Source organism: Siphateles boraxobius, unplaced genomic scaffold (genome assembly GCF_051911475.1).
Source record: "Siphateles boraxobius isolate OS27281-9 unplaced genomic scaffold, OSU_SipBor_1 8, whole genome shotgun sequence".
In the NCBI taxonomy this organism is placed as follows: domain Eukaryota; kingdom Metazoa; phylum Chordata; class Actinopteri; order Cypriniformes; family Leuciscidae; genus Siphateles; species Siphateles boraxobius.
The window spans coordinates 36,455,877-36,477,384 of NW_027509208.1; the positions used below are offsets into that span (position 1 = coordinate 36,455,877).

The 21,508-nt window shown below is 36.3% G+C and overlaps 1 protein-coding gene and 1 long non-coding RNA gene across 7 annotated transcripts in view; both read right to left on the minus strand.

Annotated features, from left to right (window-relative positions):
• runx2b (RUNX family transcription factor 2b) overlaps positions 1–16,870 on the minus strand; it is a 57,604-nt gene extending 40,734 nt beyond the window's left edge. For 2 of the 6 annotated variants that reach the window (XM_077221225.1, XM_077221223.1), the window contains exons 1-2: positions 16,337–16,869; positions 16,007–16,124 (exon numbers count right to left, since the gene is read on the minus strand). In XM_077221225.1, coding sequence (XP_077077340.1) covers positions 16,007–16,064 — 58 coding nt within the window. In that variant the 5' untranslated portion in view covers positions 16,065–16,124; positions 16,337–16,869. Of the gene's footprint in view, positions 1–16,006 lie in introns of all 6 variants that reach the window. The other 4 variants (XM_077221224.1, XM_077221222.1, XM_077221227.1 and 1 more) reach the window with 4 other exon arrangements.
• An 860-nt stretch (positions 16,871–17,730) lies between these two features.
• Positions 17,731–21,508, minus strand: part of LOC143729806 (uncharacterized) — a 102,483-nt gene continuing 98,705 nt past the window's right edge. The window contains exons 4-5 of the long non-coding RNA XR_013200077.1: positions 18,093–18,150; positions 17,731–17,991 (exon numbers count right to left, since the gene is read on the minus strand). This is a non-coding gene — a long non-coding RNA (uncharacterized LOC143729806). The remainder of the gene's footprint in view (positions 17,992–18,092; positions 18,151–21,508) is intronic.

Below are 21,508 nucleotides of genomic sequence, written 5' to 3' on the forward strand. Positions count from 1 at the left end.
AATGTAAACACGAAGAGACACTGAGCTCCAGGGCTTTAATGATATCCAAATGACTCCAATTCAGATTCATACGGCCCTGGGATTATGTAACGTGCTACATGAGAGTTTTTCTCCGCTTCTGTCTCGTCCTGCATTCTTTCGGCAGTCGAGAGGAAAAGTACAGCCACTTAAGTCCCTAGATCAGGGCTCTATTTCACAGTGGTGCATTTTTTGAGACACTTAATTATGGCTTTATGCGGGGAGCAATTTGATGGGGCTACGGAGGCTTCCAATTTTAAATAGTTACTTTCCATCCTTGGCACGCTTCACGAGAACATAGCGCACAGAGCGGGATGGTGATGAGTCGTATGTAGAATTCGTGGCCTTACCTCATCAGGAAGACCTTCTCAACGTCCTTACAACCCCCAGATTTAATCTGAGCCTATAATTAGCGTTTTGTCATTGACTGGTCAGTGACATCATCAGTGCAGACGAGATCTTCAGTACTTTGAGTTGCCAGTGAGGCACAAGAACTGGCTCAGAGAGCAAATTGGACCCGTGCTACGGTCGCAAATTTCAGGAACACGATGGTTTTTTGGGATGTGTGCTGTGTTCATTATGGAAAGTGGAGTGGGGGGGGGGGGGGGGGGGGCTGTGGTGGTGGTGATGGAGAAGTGGGGGCTGGTTTTGGTGGCAGGCTACAAAGACAATTTCCTTTTTGCTCTCATTGGCATGACTGTCTGCCGCCTCTAGCCTTCATGGAGGTCCTTAATTGAGATCACTTGTACATAAAAATAGGAACAGAAAAGGAACTTTTGCGGCTTGTGAGGGGGAAAAGGGGAATAAAAAGGCTGGTAATATGTGACAAAGGCTCCCATTAAAATACCCGTAACGCTAAAGTCAAGTATAAGAGATTGAAGGCTGTTGCCATGGCGACAGCTCAGAGATTTTTTTTAAATACTCTCTGACTTCAAGTAAGCGTGCGACTAGTTTCCCCGCGTCAGTGAATTGTGTGTTGAGAAACATGTCACACTGATATTCCGATGAGGCCTACCTTATAACTGCAATATATATATATATACTGAGCTTGAGATGTATGTTTTCCTGCTGCTTGCAAACGTCTTTGCATGACCAGGTAATCAGAGCAACAGGCTGTTTGATCATTTTCTGTCACAAATGTATCGTAAATGCAATACAAAACATGCATTAAAGATTTATAAAAATGAAAAACTTTAAGATATTTAGCTTACTGGTCTAGAGATGCTAGCGGTGTGGATTTTCACTGATTATTTTTGCAGGTTACATATTTACACCATGAAAACGCTGAATTCACAGAACTCATAAAAGAGTAGGCAAAAAGTACCCATATGACCTAGTACTTCCGGAGAGATCCTGAAGTGTGCGTACGATGGACGCTTTACTATCCTATGAGGCCACGGGAGAAGATTTATGAATGGCAGTGACGCACCTGACGCTGGTACGTCACATGACAGTGACAACATGGCGAATGTAGTTTGTCCGGATAACATTTATACTACACATACTCATTCTATACAACATAATTTTTTAGCTGTCGTAAAGTGGTTACTTATTCAGAGTAATTATCTACTCAAGAGAGTATGCGATTTCAGACACAGCCCAATTCTTTATATCACTTTATGACTCAAGTCACTCAAACAATTTGTTTAAAACACAGATTTATTCAGAAACAAAACTAGTGACCGAATCCAAACTAGTGAACGAACATGTGATCATTGAATTATTCAATCAACCAATTCATTAAATGCCATTACTGTGTTGCTCGGGACGCACAACACTTAATTATGATGTGGCTTTGTTTCTAACTATTTGGTGCAGTACAACAGCAATATATATACAGTGATGTGAATAAGTTAGGACACCCATGCTAAAGTTGCCTAAAAAGAGGAATAAAAAATCATCTTTTGGAAATTGATCTTAATGCCTTAATCGGAAAAATGAGGAAAAATCCAACCTTTAAGGACACCAATTTTCTTTGTGAATGAATAATGTATCATAAATAAATAAATGTTCTTGCTTAAAATACAGGTTGCATAAGTCAGGACACCCCTATGTTAAATTCCCATAGAGACAGTCAGATTTTTATTTTTAAAGGCCAGTTATTTCATGGATCCAGGATACTATGCATCCTGATAAAGTTCCCTTGGCCTTTGGAATTAAAAAAGCCCCACAATCATCACACACCCTTCACCACACCTAGAGATTGGCATGGTTTTATTTCAGTTACTTTAGCAACTTTAGCATGGTTTTCCTAACTTATTCACATCACTGTAAGGGTAACGTTTTATTTTGATGGTCCCTTTTGAACATTCTGGTGACTACACTACATGTCAACTGACTCTCCTTAGATTATTAGTAGACTGTCTGCTTAATATCTGCTGATTCTTTATTCTGATGGTCCCCCAAAAGACATTCTACTGACTTTGCAACTACATGTCAACTTATTCTAACCCTACCATACTCTTCTAAAACTCAAATAAGAGTTAGTAGACATTCAGGTGCAACGTTACTTAGTCAACAGAATGTGTTAAAGGGACCATCAAAATAAAGTAACTTGTAAGTTACTCAATACTGATTTCTTGTTTAGTGAACTGTTGTATTAAAGCAACGTTGCTTAATTGCCTTATATTCCCTAGTGAAAAATAAATACCAAAATGTATTTGAAATACATTTATTTTATGCTAAGTATACTACAAATACATTTATATTTATGTACTTAATATATATATACAGGTCTTTCTCAAAAAGTTAGCATATTGTGATAAAGTTCATTATTTTCCATAATGTAATGATAAAATTAAACTTTCATATATTTTAGATTCATTGCACACCAACTGAAAAATTTCAGGTCTTTTATTGTTTTAATACTGATTGATTTTGGCATACAGCACATGAAAACCCAAAATTCCTATCTCAAAAAATTAGCATATCATGAAAAGGGTCTCTAAACGAGCTATTAACCTAATCATCTGAATCAACTAATTAACTCTAAACACCTGCAAAAGATTCCTGAGGCTTTTTAAAAACTCCCAGCCTGTTTCATTACTCAAAACCGCAATCATGGGTAAGACTTCGACCTGACTGCTGTCCAGAAGGCCATCATTGACACCCTCAAGCAAGAGGGTAAGACACAGAAAGAAATTTCTGAACAAATAGGCTGTTCCCAGAGTGCTGTATCAAGGCACCTCAGTGGGAAGTCTTTGTGAAGGAAAAAGTGTGGCAAAAAACGCTGCACAACGAGAAGAGATGACCGGACCCTGAGGAAGATTGTGGAGAAGGACCGATTCCAGACCTTGGGGGACCTGCGGAAGCAGTGGACTGAGTCTGGAGTAGAAACATCCAGAGCCACCGTGCACAGGCGTGTGCAGGAAATGGGCTACAGGTGCCGCATTAGAGTTAATTAGTTGATTATGGGTTTTCATGAGCTGTATGCCAAAATCATCAGTATTAAAACAATAAAAGACCTGAAATATTTCAGTTGGTGTGCAATGAATCTAAATTATCTGAAAGTTTAATTTTTATCATTACATTATGGAAAATAATTAACTTTATCACAATATGCTAATTTTTTGAGAAGGACCTGTATATACCCTACAATTGTACTTTTTGGGTCAGATTTACTAATCAGGGCAAATTAGCGTGACAGCACAATTCTAAAAAAGCACAGATGGGAGTGGAAATTTCTGTTCGTGATCTACTGACAAATTAAAGAACACAGACGCAGCCGGATCATTTCCATTATGACCATCGCACTCAACCAAGAGCAGCGCAAATTGGAGTCTAGTTTAGGACATGCTTTTTTTGGGCAGTAAATAATGGCGCAAATATCAGTAAATTGACTAGCATTTAAAGACTGATTTTATACAGTCATCATACTATCCTGATTCCTTACTAATAGTGATATTAAAACACATTTTAGGATTAATATTAAGAAATGTGCATTGTGAAATAAAGAAGTACTCCAAATAAGTTAAACTTACTAAACTTAAGTGCCACAATACTTTATATTTTTGAGCACTATATATTGTTTTATCATAATTTAAAACCCAACCTAAGTTTTTTTTTTTGGTGTGTGTGTGTGTGTGTGTGTGTGTGTGTGTGTGTGTGTGTGTAATACTTGCTTGAAAAGTGTGTTTTGATATTTTTGTCCAAACACTTTCGGTGGGAACTACATATTATTTTGTATAAACATTCAGCCCACAAAAAGGGTCTTCCTTTTACATTCATAGGTTAAGTTGATTTTCCAACTGGTATCTGCTGTGTAATTGAGCGAGTGTGGATTAGTGATTTATTCAGCTGAGTCAGAGGAATAATCAAGGGATCAGTCTAAAGCAGACCCTCACACGAGGCACTCCTGGACGAGGGTCGGGTATCACTTCTGTACAAGAGCCTGCTTATTTTGGACCAGATTAACCTTCAGAATTCCACCTCACACTTTCGCCTTCCGCTGTGGATTGCACGGCTCTACTTCCTCTCTGAAACGGCCTGGTTAGTTGAAAAATATTTATAGTTATTACACCGTTCTCATGTATCCACAGTCAGTTAGTTCTACTTTGTGTGCAAGGTAAAACTAATAGGAGATTTATGTGGGGGGATTTCACCTTATCCCGCAGTAGATTGAGGATGATTTATTGGCTGCATAATTTGAACTACTGATGGATTGAGTAACCAGAGAACAACCCAAACAGGCAGGTATCCAGAAAGCAGAAAACTCGCAAGGGAGCTATCACCTATCACCTCGCTGCTGTACAGCTCTGGCTTTATTTCCCTGTTTGGATGCAGGAGGGCTTGTGCTCAGGTGTTTAAAAAAGAAAAAAGTCTGGGTGAAAGGGGGAAAAAAAAGGGAAAGTTGGGATATTAACGCAGCTGCAAAGAGTTGAACGTAAAACTTAGGAAGCTGGTAAAATATAACCTGGCCATATGTGCACAGCAGTGGATTAAATGAATTATTCCAGGACGTCAAAAATCTGTGGAACCAGGTGATTTGCTTGGCTACTAGTCTGATATTTCTTTTGCATAAAAATAAGGCTGCCATTGTTTGCTCGAAATCGAATCATTCTCATGGGGTGCAAACCTGTCCAGCTCTCTATTCTTTCAAGACATTTCAACTAGAGTTCGTCGTTCCCAGTGCTTGAGGGAAAATGGTAATACAACCCAAAAATCGAAGAAAAAAAAGAGTCTTCTCAGTCTCCGACTCTCGTGATGGTTGTTGCAACAGGCTAAATGTGATAGCACGGAGGTAATTGAGAGAAAATGCTACCGCGAGTAAAGGGTAATGATACTGCCACAATGACTTTAGGGTTTGGGAATATTTTCTTTCGGAACCGACTCCAGTCTGAACAGATTATATTCAACCTCTTTGAACTCTCTCGCCCTGCTATAGCACTGGAAGTTGATTGTATGAGTTTAAATGGCCCAAAAAAGAAATTAGTTCTCATCACGCAGACATCTTTCTGTGATAAAATGTTTCGGTTGCCCATTTTCTGTCCACGCAAAAATGACATGCAGAAATACTTCAAGCACCCCTGAAGATGACAGGTTCCAAAAGATTGAAATGATTAATTACTTTTGCAGCTGTTTTTTTTTTTGCAGCTATGCTGAAACTACAGTAAATGCAAACGTCTTTGCTTCATACAAAAGTTGGAGCGATTTTTCTGTAGCAGCCAAAATGTGCGCCTCATTTTGAAATCCAAATGATATCTAATTTAGGGTGTTGAACCGAACTCAGAAGAATCTTAACTCGTGAAGGAACATTTGACTGTCTTCCCGAATCCCATTGGGAGAATTTATATTATTGGTAATCGCAGCACTTTAGGAGTGATACGCCTGTGGTTTGACTGCGACATACCAGTGCAATCTAGACATTTTCAGAATTGAACAAAATTACTTTTTGGCACTAAACTGCAGGGATCTCAGATGTCTCAAATTCACTGTGTTGTATTGCTCATTTTATTTAACTGCTAAACTGATTAAATCATGATAATTTAATAACATTATTAACATGAAAGGATGAAATACATTTAATTTGTTAAAAACATGAGCATTTTAAAAAAAACAGGATATGTTGTGACTGGAAAATAATAATTATCCTCTTGAAGATCTCCTCTAGACATTAAGATCTTCATCTAGATGCGCAACACATCTAAGTCTAATTAAATCAGTTACTTTGCTGATTAAAAGCCCAGGAGGCCATCCAATTACACTAATTATACATGCTATTATGTAACTAGCTCTAGGGCAAGACTGTCTGATCTTTATAAAACATCATTTTCACCAATTAACTAAAAATAAATCACACAACAAAACAGAATATGGTGATCCATTTCTGTATCTAAACAGTAGCCTCCTATGATCTTCCCCTCGAGGATCTATAAATCAGTGGTTCTCATGCAACTGGTGTGTCACGACACAAGTTTAGGTTTGTTCTGATTGGTTTGCAGATGACAGCGAAAATAAAACACTCTCTCATGTACATTTTTGACATTTTGTGCAAAAGAAAACAAGTTTGCTTCTACACTATGTGTATGGCAAGCCATTTTGACTTTTATTCATTCCCAGGATATTAATTATTCAATAATTCTTGTGACCATGCCAATTTTGATATTTGTATTTAAATGTCACCACAGGTGCCATTAACATTCAATTGTTGATATCAATAATTGATTTCTTCTTAGTTGAAATTAAAATTTCACATATCAGAAATATTTCACATATCAGAAATTCTTATAGTAAAAATTTTTAAATCAATATTTACTTTGTTACTGTAGTAATAGTAGTAAAAATCCTGATATCAAGCACTAAATCTTCACTAGTTGAAATGTTTATTCTTAATATCTGTAAATGTATTTCAAAATGTTAAGTTTGTTATTTCTGAGATCTGAAAATGTATTTCTGATATCAATAATTAGGAGAGTAATAACAGATATCTAAAATGGCTTTCTTACTAGCAGCAGTCATATTCAAGATATCAGAAATTAAGGCGAGACACGGCAGGCAAAAACATCGTTTTTTTTTCATTGGTCAATTTTGAGATTTTGGGCTATTTGTCTTCAATAACATGTCTTCTTTCAGACTTGTGCTGAAAAAAAGTCCAAAATACACATTTAGGTCTTTATTTTACTACACCTTGTCTGTTTGCGTGTGTAGATTTCACATAAATTCATCAAAAGTTGGCGTTCTAAATCATCCTGCTGCTCCGCGATCGCTGTGTGCACCCTGTCATCACACACACCGTTAGAAAGCTCTCTCTCACCTTTGCAACGCTATCTGATCCAAATATGGTCATTTCCTGTTTATCAACAACCAATCTTGAAAGTAAAACCGGCGATTTAACTCGAAATGCGCATCTCATTGGCTGATGCCAATTTCTGACAACGTGATTCGTTCAGAATCATCACGTGACGCGCTCTGACATTATATACATGCATCACATTATACTATACTTTACACGCTATATATATAAAACAATTACATTACACAACACATTTCAGTTTTTGTATAATATAATTACTATATATAATACTTAACAAATCTGTAATTGTGGGATCCTAAAGTGGTTGTGAGTTCCTCAGGCAGAAACATATTCACCTGTGTGATGGACTGTTGATGTGTTGTTTTGATGTTTTGAGTGTTGTTTTGGATGTTATGATCAGTAATGGATGAAGCAGTGATAAGTTTTGGATGTTAAACAGTGTGATACATTGATTTTAATTGGACCTAAAGCATATTTTGTCTGTAATTCATGGCTTTCAATAGAAATTAGTGGAATTTTGCCATACAAATCTTTAAAGGCCGTTTTCTCATAATGAGTTTTTTCTCACACTCCTAGTGACGATTTTCCACTTCAGTAGCACCTACATACACCAAACTTTACAGTCCTATTCCTAACTATATTGTGAAGGTTTTTTCAGAGGGATTTGTTGATATATCATTTTTGGCCTGATTTATATGACATTTTATGCCTAAAAATAGGGCGGAAATCAATTTTTTAAGACTATTGGCAGTATTTTCTGATTTACAGGGTAACAAAAGGAGATATTCTTAATCCCCTCTGAAAATGTAATGCAACAATAATTTTGAACCTTGTTTTTTCATCTTCAAAAAACGTCACTTCAAAATATAGGCAAATTAGCGCATATTTAATTAGATATAGCCTGATTAGCATATTTAAACAAAAAAATACAAAAAACTTGCAATACATTTTTTTCTCCAATTCATGTGAGTAATCAACTGGTAAAGTTTCATGGTGATATCTGTAAGTTAAAAAATTTACCCTATTCACCTGTAGTGTCTCGCCTTAACATTGACAACCGAATTATTGATTTCAAAAATGAATTTTTTTAATAGTAGAAGTTCAATTGTTTATATACAACAGACATTTGCACTAGTAACCACATAATTATTGATATCAAAAACGGTGGTTGTTACTAGTAATAATTTTATTTCTGAAGTCAAATTAGAATTTCCACTAGTAAGAAATAAATTATTGATATCAACAATTGAATTTGAATGGCAGCCTATGTTGACAGTAACTAAGTGAAAATACAATTACAGATATTAAGAATGATAGTTTTTACTAGTGGAAATCAATTCTTGATATCAACAATTTAATTTGAATGGCATTTATGTTAATGGCATATTTCTACAAGTAATGACGTCATTGTTGATATCAAGAATTAAAATTTTTACTAGTTGAAATGTAATTCCTGATATGAAAAATTGCCATTTGTATAAGTAGAAATCTAATTCCTGATATCAAGAACTAGAATTTTAACTGGTGAAAATTGAATTGTTGATATAAAGAATTCATAGCCTGGGAATGAAATAAAAGTAAAAACGGCTTGCCATACTAAGCTGAAACAAAACCAGTTGAGGACCACAACTATAAATAATGTTTAAACCTAATTAATTGATCAATAATCAATAGCTCCATTGTGTAGACCCAAACACACAAAAAACTACACACACTTAGCATGACGAAACGTCGCCACAGGGTTGAGGTGAAGACAAATAGCAGTAAAAAGGACTTGGGTTAACCGTACTGTAATCCTGTGTCCCAGCAGAAATTTGCTCGCTGTTTACCAGAAAGATAAATTCCACTGTGCCTGAAGGGGAAGGTCATGGGCAGCGCGTGGGCTGAGTGTGTATACCGGTGGTCAAGTGTAGGTTGGTATGAACATGTGGCTAGTTCACATATATGTGGGATTGTTTTAAGGACTATTTAAATTTAGATGAGAACAAGCTGCTTTGTTTGCACAGAGGGTCTTCCGGTTGTTCCACAAATCACTTGTGATTAAAAGAAATTTCTGAACTTGTGAAATTGCAAAGCAACATGATCTCAGTGAGATCAAACATAAAGTAATGAGCATCTTTAGGAGGGACAATATTTGGTGAGAAATTTATGTCTTCACACTCTTTTTTTAAAATCTTGTACTACTAACAATTATCACTTTTCATACACTGTTCCCACTGATTATTGGTTTTTAAGTTGTGATTAATTTGAACTGTGGCACGCAACAATTAAGAGACCAAAATATGACTGGAGAAAGAACATTTATGTATGTCAAGAATAATCCTCCCAAGACGATATTGTCTTTCTTCTAAAGAAAAAAAAATACATTAAGAAGAAAAATACATGACACGCATTTTTTCACAGAGAGGATCTGTCTTCACAAAGAGTTTGCAGGGTTTCTGTTCACATATTTTAAGCAAATTTTGGGATATATTTCACAAAGAAATGCTGGATAAAAAACAAGACATGAATAAAATTTAAAACAAAAATGTATATGCGCCCTTGAAGATGTAAACTATGGAAACTACTTTTAGTTGAGGTGCAAATTTAAAAAGATCACGTGACTAAACGCTGCTCTATTCACAAATGGTTTTGTGATACGGTTTTCACCAAAATTACACTTGGCAACATACTGTAGCTAATGACTCCTATAAAGGCAGCATTTCAAGGTATCATCGTCTATGCTCATTATTTAAAGGCTTTTCCAAAAGGTTGGCAGCCTCCTCAGATCAAATTTGAAATGAATATTGTGGTGATCGAAGCCATCACAGCGAAATAAATCCAAAAAGCACTATAGCAAAGATGGTGGATGAAGTGAGGGAAATTATGAAAAAAAACCCATCAAATTATTTAAAGATATACATAGTATTTATACATGCCTCTTGTGGAAAAACATCGTAGCCGGAACTACTTCTCTCTGTTTATGTCTATGACGAGTCACGCAAGTACTGAACTACTCCGCAGTGGAACCAGTCGAAAATAGTCCCAATATAAACACTTATTATAGGTGAACTGTAGTGATTCAGAATAAGGCAAAAACACTGGGTTGGAAGGTGGATTCATGATGTACCCGCTTATTATATACATTTGATACCTTTTTAACAAACAATAAAGTTGCTTAGTGCACCTTTAAATTCATCAAACGTGACAGTAAACCATTTATAATGTTACAAAAATATATATATTTCAAATAAACACTGTTCTTTTGAACTTTCTATTCATCAAAAAATCTTGCGAAACAAAATGTATCACGGTTTCCACAAAAATATGAAGCAGCATAACTGTTTTCAACACTGACAATAATAAGAAATGTTTCTTGAGCATCGAATCAGCATATTATAATGATTTCTGAAGGATCATGTGACACTAAAGAATGGCGTAATGATGCTAAAAATCCAGCTTTGCCAACACAGGAATATATTACATTTAAAAAATATTCAAATAGAAAACAATTCTTTTATATTGCAATACTATTTTATAATAGTACATATTACAGTATTTTGATCAAATAAGTGCAGTATTGTTAACCATTAGAGACTTCTTTCAAAAACATTTTTAAAAAATCTTTCCGACCCCAAACTTTTGAGTTTCTAGCTATGCAGAACGTTATAAAAATCCACTTATGAAGTTTGATGGTTAGAATGCCATCTATGTAGCCAGTATGCAGTGAGGCAGCTCACTCATTTTATGAAGAGAGACGTGATGTGAAATATAGTCACAATATGCTTTAAATTCTCTGGGAACTTTCTTGTTAAATCAGTGTTTTGCCGTTCTCTCGCCTAAGAGAACAGACCTTCCATTTCCCACAAGCACATCAAAACAACACAGAGACATGCACGCCACCAACAAATCAACTAATGTGCTGTAATTATATGTTACCGCTTTGAAGAGTCTAGTATTTGCTGCTCGGGCACATTTACCCCTACTATTCAAAGAACATTAAAAAGCATCTAAAATAAAACCCAGGAGAACATACACAGGATTTGTTGAAGTGTAAAAGACCTATTTAGTCAAACACAAATGTTTCTCATGAGCGACAGAAGTTCAAAGTCTTGTTTTGGAGGCTTTCTCTCTCTCAATCCCGTCTGAATACGTGTTGAGTAAAAGTGAATAAAAGAAGATCCCTGCCCCTTCGTTCCCCATGCATGGATTTCCCAGCATCCCTCAAGACACCTCAAACACTGTCAGTGAGACATCAAAGTCAATTACCGAACACAGGGCCAAGGTGTGCGCTCTCCCTCTCTGGGCTTTGTGCCGTACACATATTTCATTTCAGCCTTTGTGAAAGTGTGTGTGGGCTGCTGTGGGCGGGAACGCCTCCCAGAAAAACCTTTGTGTCCGGTGCGGGACGCAGCGCAGGTGGCATGTCAGTGATTCGAGGGGGTTTTACAACAGATAGGGCCTTTTGTGCCGAGTGTGATTGAGCTATCGCGTTTAAACGTGTGGGAGGAAACAAGACGAGGGTGATGAAGACACCACCGAAGCAGATGGATGGTGTCTGATCTAGCCGTTTGTCTCTTGTGATATACCACTGCACCAGCTCAGAGGCGCAAGGTGATCCCTGTCTTTTTTACTTCTTCCTGTACGTGTCATTGGCCCGCTCAGATTACAGCATTAGGCTTGTGTGGGAGTCCGCAGCCAGAACTCGAGTCCCACTGCCAACAAACTACTCTTCAGGTGTGCAACTGATCCATTAAACACCTCTATCCTTAAGGGGGTGTGTGGGCTGGTAATAGAACCAAATTAAGAGATGGTACCTGTTGCATCGTGACGATATGTGTCCAACCTCTTTCATTTCCGGCGCTCAGTCTGTGCATATGCCCTGACCATGACAAAAGGGATCGGTTTCATGCTCTTCAACTGTATGACTAAGTGCGTTAATCAAATTACCTCTTCCTTTTCTCATTCGTCAGTTCCCACCAGCCTCATCAGATTGATCAAAGGCCGGTGACGGACAATATAACACATCCCATCCAACGTGTAGAGTAACTCTTTAATCAAAATTTAAAAGACTTTATTTATTATTTATCTATCTAATTCATTATTTATTTCATAAAAACCTACTATTGGGACACTTCTAAACATTGCGAATAATTTGACCTTGGACTAATTTTAGTGATGTTGTGGACTTCTGCAAGGAAATTCATGTTACATTTCCGGTTGATGTTTTCATGGACTATTTACTATACAATATGAACAAGCAAAAAAAAAAAAAAAAAAAAAAAAAAAAAAAAAAACATTCCTATATTTTTGTGAAAATCCTATCATCATTTAAAACCTGTATGACCTCCTTTCTTCAAAACGCAAAAGTACAAACTTTTAAGAACGTTGAGGTCTAAACAAGACTGGATCCTATTGATGCTTATTGTATGGACAAAAACAGAATTTTTCAAAATAATTTTTTTGGAACGACATGAGGGTGAGTAAATGATCACGAAATGATTCATTTTTGGTCCCTTTAACAGTCTTTTTATAAAAATTAAGTCACATTAAAGACTACGTTTTTACTTTATTTTTTTTACGTTGCTTCAAAAACATTAAAGTCAAAAATGTACAAGGTAATGAGCGTATCATAATGATGAATAGGACATTATCATATTGACATGGTAATCAGGCATATCGGATATGACCCATAAACATGTAAGCGGTTGCTAAGGTATTATGGACGGTGAGATAATAATAAATAGTGATACAATAAAAAAAGAGATCATAGATAGTGGCCTTGCATTTACATACTGTGCGTCTGGCTGTGCTTGTGAATAATTTCATATGTACAATTATTTTATAGTAGCAGTTATCATTTAGTGAGAATGTAAGTGACACAAAAATATAGATAAATAGGATAACTAAATATTAGTTTAAATGATGATTTATTGAGAATGTAAGTGAGACAGAAAGAGCAATAAATAAATATTTATTTAAAGTATTAATTCATTTAATATTAAAAGTCAACTGCTCAAATCTTCCCACTGGCTGTCATATGACATCTCAAATGCAAATCAGCCTCACTTTCATAATTGTAATGATATTTGTCACTAAATTTCACTGTATAATTTATGTTATTTTAGTTATAGAATGGGGAAACAGTGAAGGACGAGACTATAACCTCAAAGTCCTTTCACAAAAGGCGTAGTGTGTCCACAAAACTCTACCTGACTATTAGTGAATGAATACACCCCAAGGACCATTCAATATCTAAAAATTGCCGTCGAAATTACATGTTTGCTCGCCAGCTACAATTAAACAGCACTAAATGAATATGGCTTTGATGATATTTTTAGAAGATCCTCTCCCTTTCACAGAAGCTGCAGCTCAGGGTCAGAGATTTTCCCCTCGCTTCAATTACCTATTGATGAGAGGGCTTCCCTGCTCTGGCACTGCTTCGGAAAAAGCAAGTCTGGTTTGCTTTTAAGATGTCTCAGGAATGACGGCGGGCGGTGGGATCTGAGCAGACGATGCATGCAACAGAAGCTGCCTTTTAATACTCGTCTCAAATTATTTGGGATTCTCTGGAACGCTTGTAGACTTTGAGTCACTAAACCGTCTTCTTTTCTTTCATCAATCTTAGTTTTTTTATTTTGAAAATGTCTTGCATTCTCGCTATGATAATTGCTACCATGGGATAATTGTCAATACCGTAGCTCGATTTTGATAACGAGCAACAAAATATGCCCTGGAGAAACCTAGCGAGTCTGTCTCATGCCACACATGTAGACAATTATTCCACACCCATCTGCCATTAGGCAGCGTTACAGAGAATGTTTTCTACTTAATTAAATCCAAATCTCTCAATAGTGGAGCCTGAATGAAATATAATGTGTCTGTTAGGGTCTGGTTTCTTTTTTTCCTTTTTTTCTTCACTGGTCATGACATCTATCAGTGCACACTATTATGAAAAATTAAAAACTCTTAGCACTGTAAGAAAAGAAAAAAAGAAGCGGCTGCCTTAAATTCTTAAGTACAATCAACTTGGATGTATAAGTCATTTCAACTTAAATGGCATGAAACTAATTTAAAAAATCTAGTAGAATCTTGTATGACATTAAAAAAGTTGAAAATTGCTTAACTTATTTTGATGACTTAAAGCAATGTAAAAACATATATTTTCATAACTTACTGATCATATTTTTTTACAGTGAGTTAAGAATTTAGCAAATTATATAAAATGTGGAATGCAAGTCAATTGATTAAAATTCAGCCCCCTTGTCTACCACACACAAAGAGTTTAAACTTTACAGACACCTCAATGCTGTATGTGTAAAACAATAATAGTAATCTTTTATTAATTCATAAATTACCACCCCCCCCCCCGTCATATTATTTAAATAATATGTTCCTCTACTGATCAAAATCTATTAAGCAGATAACATACAAAAGAGAACTAAATTTGTCACAAAGTCGACTTATACTTTATGTAAGACAGCAAAAAATAGCCCTCATCAAAAACATTGCAGAAAAAGTACTATAGAATAACGTTGATAATGAGGTCTCTAACAACTCAAACAGAAGTAACTTCTTCCATGAAGGCAATTTCAAGCATGTTAAGATAAACAGTTTTTGAATCATAATGATACTGTCCGTTAAATATAAAATGTTGCCTTAATGCAAAATATAGCTATTCAAAAACTCTCTGTGCATAAATTAAAACCACACATTAACTGATTAGAGTGAGAGTCTCATGTGCTCTTTTACTGTACATGTACATATCTGCACTAGCCACAATGAAGACAAACTTCCCCCCCGTCCCGTTCTCATCCTGGTCTCCTCTCCCCCTGAGAGCCCGGGTCAGAGGTTAACATGCTAATGGGGCTCTGATTGCTGCAAGTGTCTCTGGGTTCCCCGCTCACACACACCAGAGAACAGCACGCGTGCTGAAGGAGCAGGCCTCGCACAGCTGTGTTTGGAAAGCAGACATTCACACTCCAAAACGGCTTTACAACATTTCTCTTGGAGGAACCGGCAAAACCCATAGATCAGAATGAATGGGCTCTCTTACTTCTCTGTGACATGGGAAAGTCATATTTCTTTATGCACAATATGGATTTGTGCTTGCCTGTTATTCTTGTGTATTTAATTATGTTTTTATATTTTCTACAATTTCAGACACTATTTTTGTATATTCCGTCTCAGCATCCAGGTGTCAACAGACGTAATAAATTATAAAATGAGAAGGAATTTCAGTGAACGTCACTTAAAAGATACTAGAATTTATTCCGACTCAAATAATTTCTCTCTCTCTATATATATATATATACATACACACATATACCCACAGACAGTCTGAGAAAGATGCTTACTTAATTAAATACCTTTTGCAAAGAATATCTAGTACATTTCTTAACTTTTGAAGACTTTACGGTGACTTTCTCATCTGTAACCCTTTTGGACTTTCAGCTTGTACACACCCACTAACCTAACAGTCAATGTCTAACATTCACTTTTTTGCTATAATACTCGATTTCAAACTCCTGCTTTTTGATGCATATCCCAAAAAGCCTGCATTGCGTTTACAATGACACTTCAGCACACGATCTTCCCTGCAACAGTTCCTGCACGCAGTCAGACTTCACGATGGCTGGCCCAGCCGAATGTTTGTAAACATCAACACATGATTATTGCTTCTCAAAACGCAGTTCCTTATTATACAGTCTAGCACATGGAATGGTCAAGAACAGGGTGAAATCCTTGGGCACTTACCCCAGAAGAAGTTCTGCTGACATGGGGTCATAGAACTAAAGAGGCTGTTGGATGCCATGGTCGCCACCGTCGGTCCCAAGTTTCGCTTCTCTGTGGTTTTTGGTGACCCTTGACGCCTCTTACGTTAGAAGCGTGCAGCGTGCCAGGGGAAGATGCAAAAAAGAAAAAAAAAACATCCACAAGAAATGCATTTTTGTATCAACTATTTTCATGACCACAAGTAATAACCAGGTCTGGTTTAGGAAAAAATGCAAAAATCTGTCGCCCTATTGGACAGGACGGAGCCAAGCTTGCTGCAGAGGATAGTGCGGTTGGTTGAAGAGTACTTACTGGTTGGTGCGGTCCTCAAACCTGAAGTTGACCGGTGACAATTAACCATTTACGCGCCACCGGCAGCCCCATGCAAAAATCCAGAGCCGAACGTTTCTGCGGTTCTGTGGTTGCTCGGGATGTGAGCGGAGCCTTCACACAAACCCAAAGAGGCACGAGCCTTTAAAAAATCTTTTTTCTTTCCCTCAGAACACTGTCACTGGAGAAGCAGGGTCACATGCTCGTGACATCACTGGAGTCGTGCGGGCCAACTTTCTTTGCTCCCTTCCTCTGTTTTCCTTCTGAAGACGCGTGGTTCTCCGGAGAGGGAAGGGGTGGGTGTGATGCTGCTACTCATGAGTCATGAGGCTTCGTGAACGCTCAGCCCTCTCCCTACACATGTGTGCGTACTCTTTTCCCTCCCGCTCTCTTTCTACCTCTCCATCCTTCTTAGCTGTCTCTGCTGATGTGAGGATAGCTGCTTATAATGTGGAGGGATTGTCTATTAGAAGAACTGAATGCATCTGAATATGACAATGTGACACTTTTTTGGTGGTACATGTCATTTAACTACAGTAACATACACAACCATTCAAAAGTTTGGGGTCTGTAGGATTTTTGATTTTGAGAGGAGTGTCTTATGCTCACCAAGGCTTTGACGAAACATGCTTTAAAAAGAGTAACATGTTTCAATCATTGAAATATTATTACTATTCAAAATAGTTTTTCTCTGTTTGAATATTTTAAAATATGATTTATTTCTGTGATGGCAAAGCTGAATCACTCCAGTCTTCAGTGTCACATGATCCTTCAAAAATCATTCTAATATGAAGATTTGATGTTCAATGTCCTTTGGTAACACTTTGCAAAATTGTTTTATTTATTAACATTAACTAATGTGTTAACATGAACTAAAAAAAGAACAATACATCTACAACATGCATTAATATTAGTTAAAAACAACATTCACTAATTTATTATTAAAATCAAAAGTTGTATTTGTTAACTTTAGTTAATGCACTGTGAACTAACGAACAAACAACAAAGTTATATTTTTATTAACTAAAGTTAAGAAAGATGAATAAATACAGTAACAAATATTATATTGCTAGTTAGTTCATGTTAGTTAATACATTAACTAATGTTAACAAACGAGACCTTACTGTAAAGTGTTACCATTTCTTATTACCAATGTTGAAAACAGTTGTGCTGGTTCATATTTTTGTGAAAAATGTGATTCTCTGATGAATAGAAAGTTCAGAACAGCATTCACTTGAAATAGAAATCTTTTCTAACATAATAAATGTCTTTACTGTCACTTTGGATCAATTTGAATGCATCACTGCTAAATAAAAGTATTAATTCCACGTTAAAAAAACCCTCCAAACTGACTCCATAAAATGTAGTGTACACTGATGAATCAGGCAAAAATGAATTAATTAAAATTAACTGAACATTTAGATGAATAATTATAGTAACAAATGTATTGCTAGTTCATGATAGTTAATACATTAACTATGCAAGACCTTACCAATAAAATAAAGATAAATAATGTGGAGTCTTCTCTTCTTTCAGTTTCTTACTCATAAAGGCACAACATATGCCTGGTACGCTGCATCTATCTCAGTATGCGTGTGTGAACGAGTCGGCCTCTCTGTTCTCCAAATGAGCAATTCCTGTAAGAGGCAATTCATTATTCTGTACCTGACAGCCGGGTGTGTGATGAAGAGATGCCTCCCAAACATGTGACAAACCATTATCACGCTCGGTGACTCACCGGTTTCACACGGCACGCAGACGTTTGCCTGGCAGAGGCTCTGGGCTGGTTTGGGATCCTGCTTGTGGGTATTTGTTTAAACAGATAAAGAATGCTGTCGTTAGAATGTATTGAAAGTCTGGAATGCATAATATGTTTTAGATATTTTATTTCAAGTTTAACCTAGTTGAACACACAGTGAGGGGAGTAACTAGTTAAACATATAGACTATCCACTAACAACCTTTTTTCCCCTAACAAGTTACGTGATGAAATGAGACCCTGTCGTCATAATGTTTTGTGCATGCAGCTTTAGAGACGAGTGAACTGATCCTCACTGAACTATAGTTTCAAAAAGATTCACAGATTTCCTGTGCGACATTGTGTGTCTACTTTTGAAACAAAATTATTAGGCAATTTTTGCTGTTCATCGTGAACATTTATCTGTTCAAGTTTAATGTTGTCACCTCAATTGAGCTACTTGCTGATTTTGTTCTAGATAAATGGAACAAAAAATGTCATATAATAGTTGTAAGTTCTTAAATGCCTTCGATGTAACGCCGTGCACTGTTTTAACTGCAGTTTAACTGTAGTTATATCTCTGAATATAATTTGGTAACGTTGCTTAACAATGCCATTGTATTATATGCACAAAATAATGTGACATATGGGAAAAAAAACTTAAAGGACCTTTAACTGAACATTTAAATGCTTCAGAAAGTGAAACACATCCTACAGTTTGAATAACATGTTTAATTTATGGCTTGTTTTTGCTCTCTATGTTAATTATGAAAAGCAATAAACATTATCCTGGCATACCCTGCGGCCCAAAGCTAATTATCAATTCTAGTGTAAATATTTTTTCTATGTTCACACACCCACATCACAAATGCATCACACAAATGTATCTTATAACTCAAGGCATCTAAATATGACAATGTGCTACTTTGGTAGTACAAAGCCCCCGATAATATCATCTGATGTAAATAAATGATCTTGAATACATTTAAGGACAGTAACACACATTACCATTCAAAAGTCTGAGGTCAGTAAGATTTTTGTTTTTGAGGGAAGAAAAAAAGCTCTTTATGCTCACCAAGGCTGCATGATCAATAATACAGTAAAAAAAAAAATTCTATTTCAATATATTTTAAAATGTAATGTATCCCTATGATGCAAAACTGAATTTTCAGCATCATTACTTCAGTCTTCAGTGTCACATGATCCTTTAGAAATCATTGTAATATGCTAATTTGCTGCAAGAAATATTTCTCCTTATTATCAGTGTTGAAAACAGGATTCTTAAAGAATATAAAGTTTAAAAGAACAGCATTTACTAATAAATAGAAATATTTTGAAACGCCTTTACTGCCACTTTTGATCAATTTAATGCATCCTTGATGAATAAGAGCATTAATTCTTTCAAAATAAAAATACTGATCTCAAACTTTTGAATGGTAGTGTACATCCTGATCAATGACTGAAGTAAAATGACAAAAAAAATCTGATTTCATAAAATTAACAAAATTAAATATTAATATATTTACAAATAATACTTTTTTAAAATAATTAACTGCACCGCTTACTCTATTTTATGCAATGCCTGAATTAACACTGAACTTGTAATTTGATTCAATTTTTTCCAAGCCCCCACCCAACCAAGTCATTCAAGACAGTTACGTTCAATTTTAGATGTAATATTTAAGAATCTCCAATGAACACCACATAATGAAGGACCAATTTGGCAGGCAGAATGTTTTCAAAATGTTAAAAATACATTTGCAATAACAGAGAACATATATATATACACACGTTAAGACTTGGCTCGATATCCTGCCTTAGCCATATGAAACGAACAGGCAGGTACAGTGATTTAGTTTAACAGGCTACATCTGTAAAACGCCAGGCTAGTTTACACTGTGACCGCCTCTGAATTAACATGCTTTTATAGGAAACAAACACCACTTGCAAGCAGTTCCTGTTGGCAGGAGCTACAAATACAAATATTGGGCATCGTTGAAGGTGGGGATCTACTATATTAAGGCGATCCACCATTACAGAGGAGAGAGACTCATAAAATACTGTAGAAAGTCCATGGCGCATCTAAGGAGAGAGAAACTCAATATGTGAAGTAATATTTCCAAAAGGATGTTTATATTTGATGTGAATTGTTCAGTATGGTCTGTAAGGTATAATTTGAATGAAAGTAGATATTTTTCTTTTGCCGTCCAATGGTGAGTCTACATCTTCCAGTGACCTAGAGGGCCTTTCTTGTGGTGTCTGCTCGACTGTTTTTGGAGTTGCAGCTTGGAAGGAAAATAAAAATCGCCCTCAGCGTAGGATGGGGGTGGGGGGATGTTTAATATCGAATGGATCTCTTACAAGTACAACATGCATTAAAAATAACTCCTAGAACTGAAATTAAATCAAAATTTTTGAACGAAAAAAAAAAGGGCCAAGAAACATCGAAACAACATTATTTTGCTAAAGAAGATATTTTAGTCTGGTGGCCTAACCACTGCAAACTCAGCCAATTTCTTACTCTCTGCCATTTTAATCAAGAATCCTATCCAGGATAAATACAAGTCTACCTACACAGCAGTTCAAAACGCCAGAGTCTCTGGGGAACTTCAGCGATGATTTCCAAAGTTTCCTTCACAAGTCTAATTACTTGTTGGCATTAGAGGCTACCTACGTATGTACATCCATCCATATTCCATATACATATCTTTACATGTCAACTGGAGACTTTTACAGAACTCGCTAAGAAAGCAATAACAAAAGACAACAAAATGTTATGATACAGAAAGAAATGAATGAAAACATATGAAAAGGTCTAAGGTTTGTTTGGGGAAACCTGTTTGAAAACAGTTATTTTTAGCAGACATTTCAGCTTTAAAGGGGACCTTTTATGCAAAATCAAATTTTATAAGGGGTTTGAACATAGATGTTTGTCCACACTGTGTGTAAACAGCCAGCATATAAATGGTAAAAATCGCCATAAATCATAAACAGCCTCTCCAAACGACCGGTTCCAGATTTCCCCCTACATTTACGTAAGAGTAGGGAGAAGCCCTGCCCATGCTGATTAGCATAGATCCCGCCAGGAGTGAGCCGCGGCAGTCTGCCATTTCTGTTTCCTCACTGTAGCAGCTGGAGATATACAATGTCTGTGCCAAAAACATTACAAATGTTCTGTTATTGGATGTACCAATGCACATAAGAGTCTCCATAGACTGAGGACAGCGTGGTTGAACTTCATTTATGGAAAGGAAAAGTGATAAATAAAGTTCAACGCTGGATTTGCACAAAAGTTGTTTCATAAAGATTTTTAGATTAACATGATGCTACATGCTACACAACAACTACATACATTATCCACTAACCATTCAGAATAGTCCAGGTGAATTTTTAAAAGTTGTAACTTCTTTGCGAGTC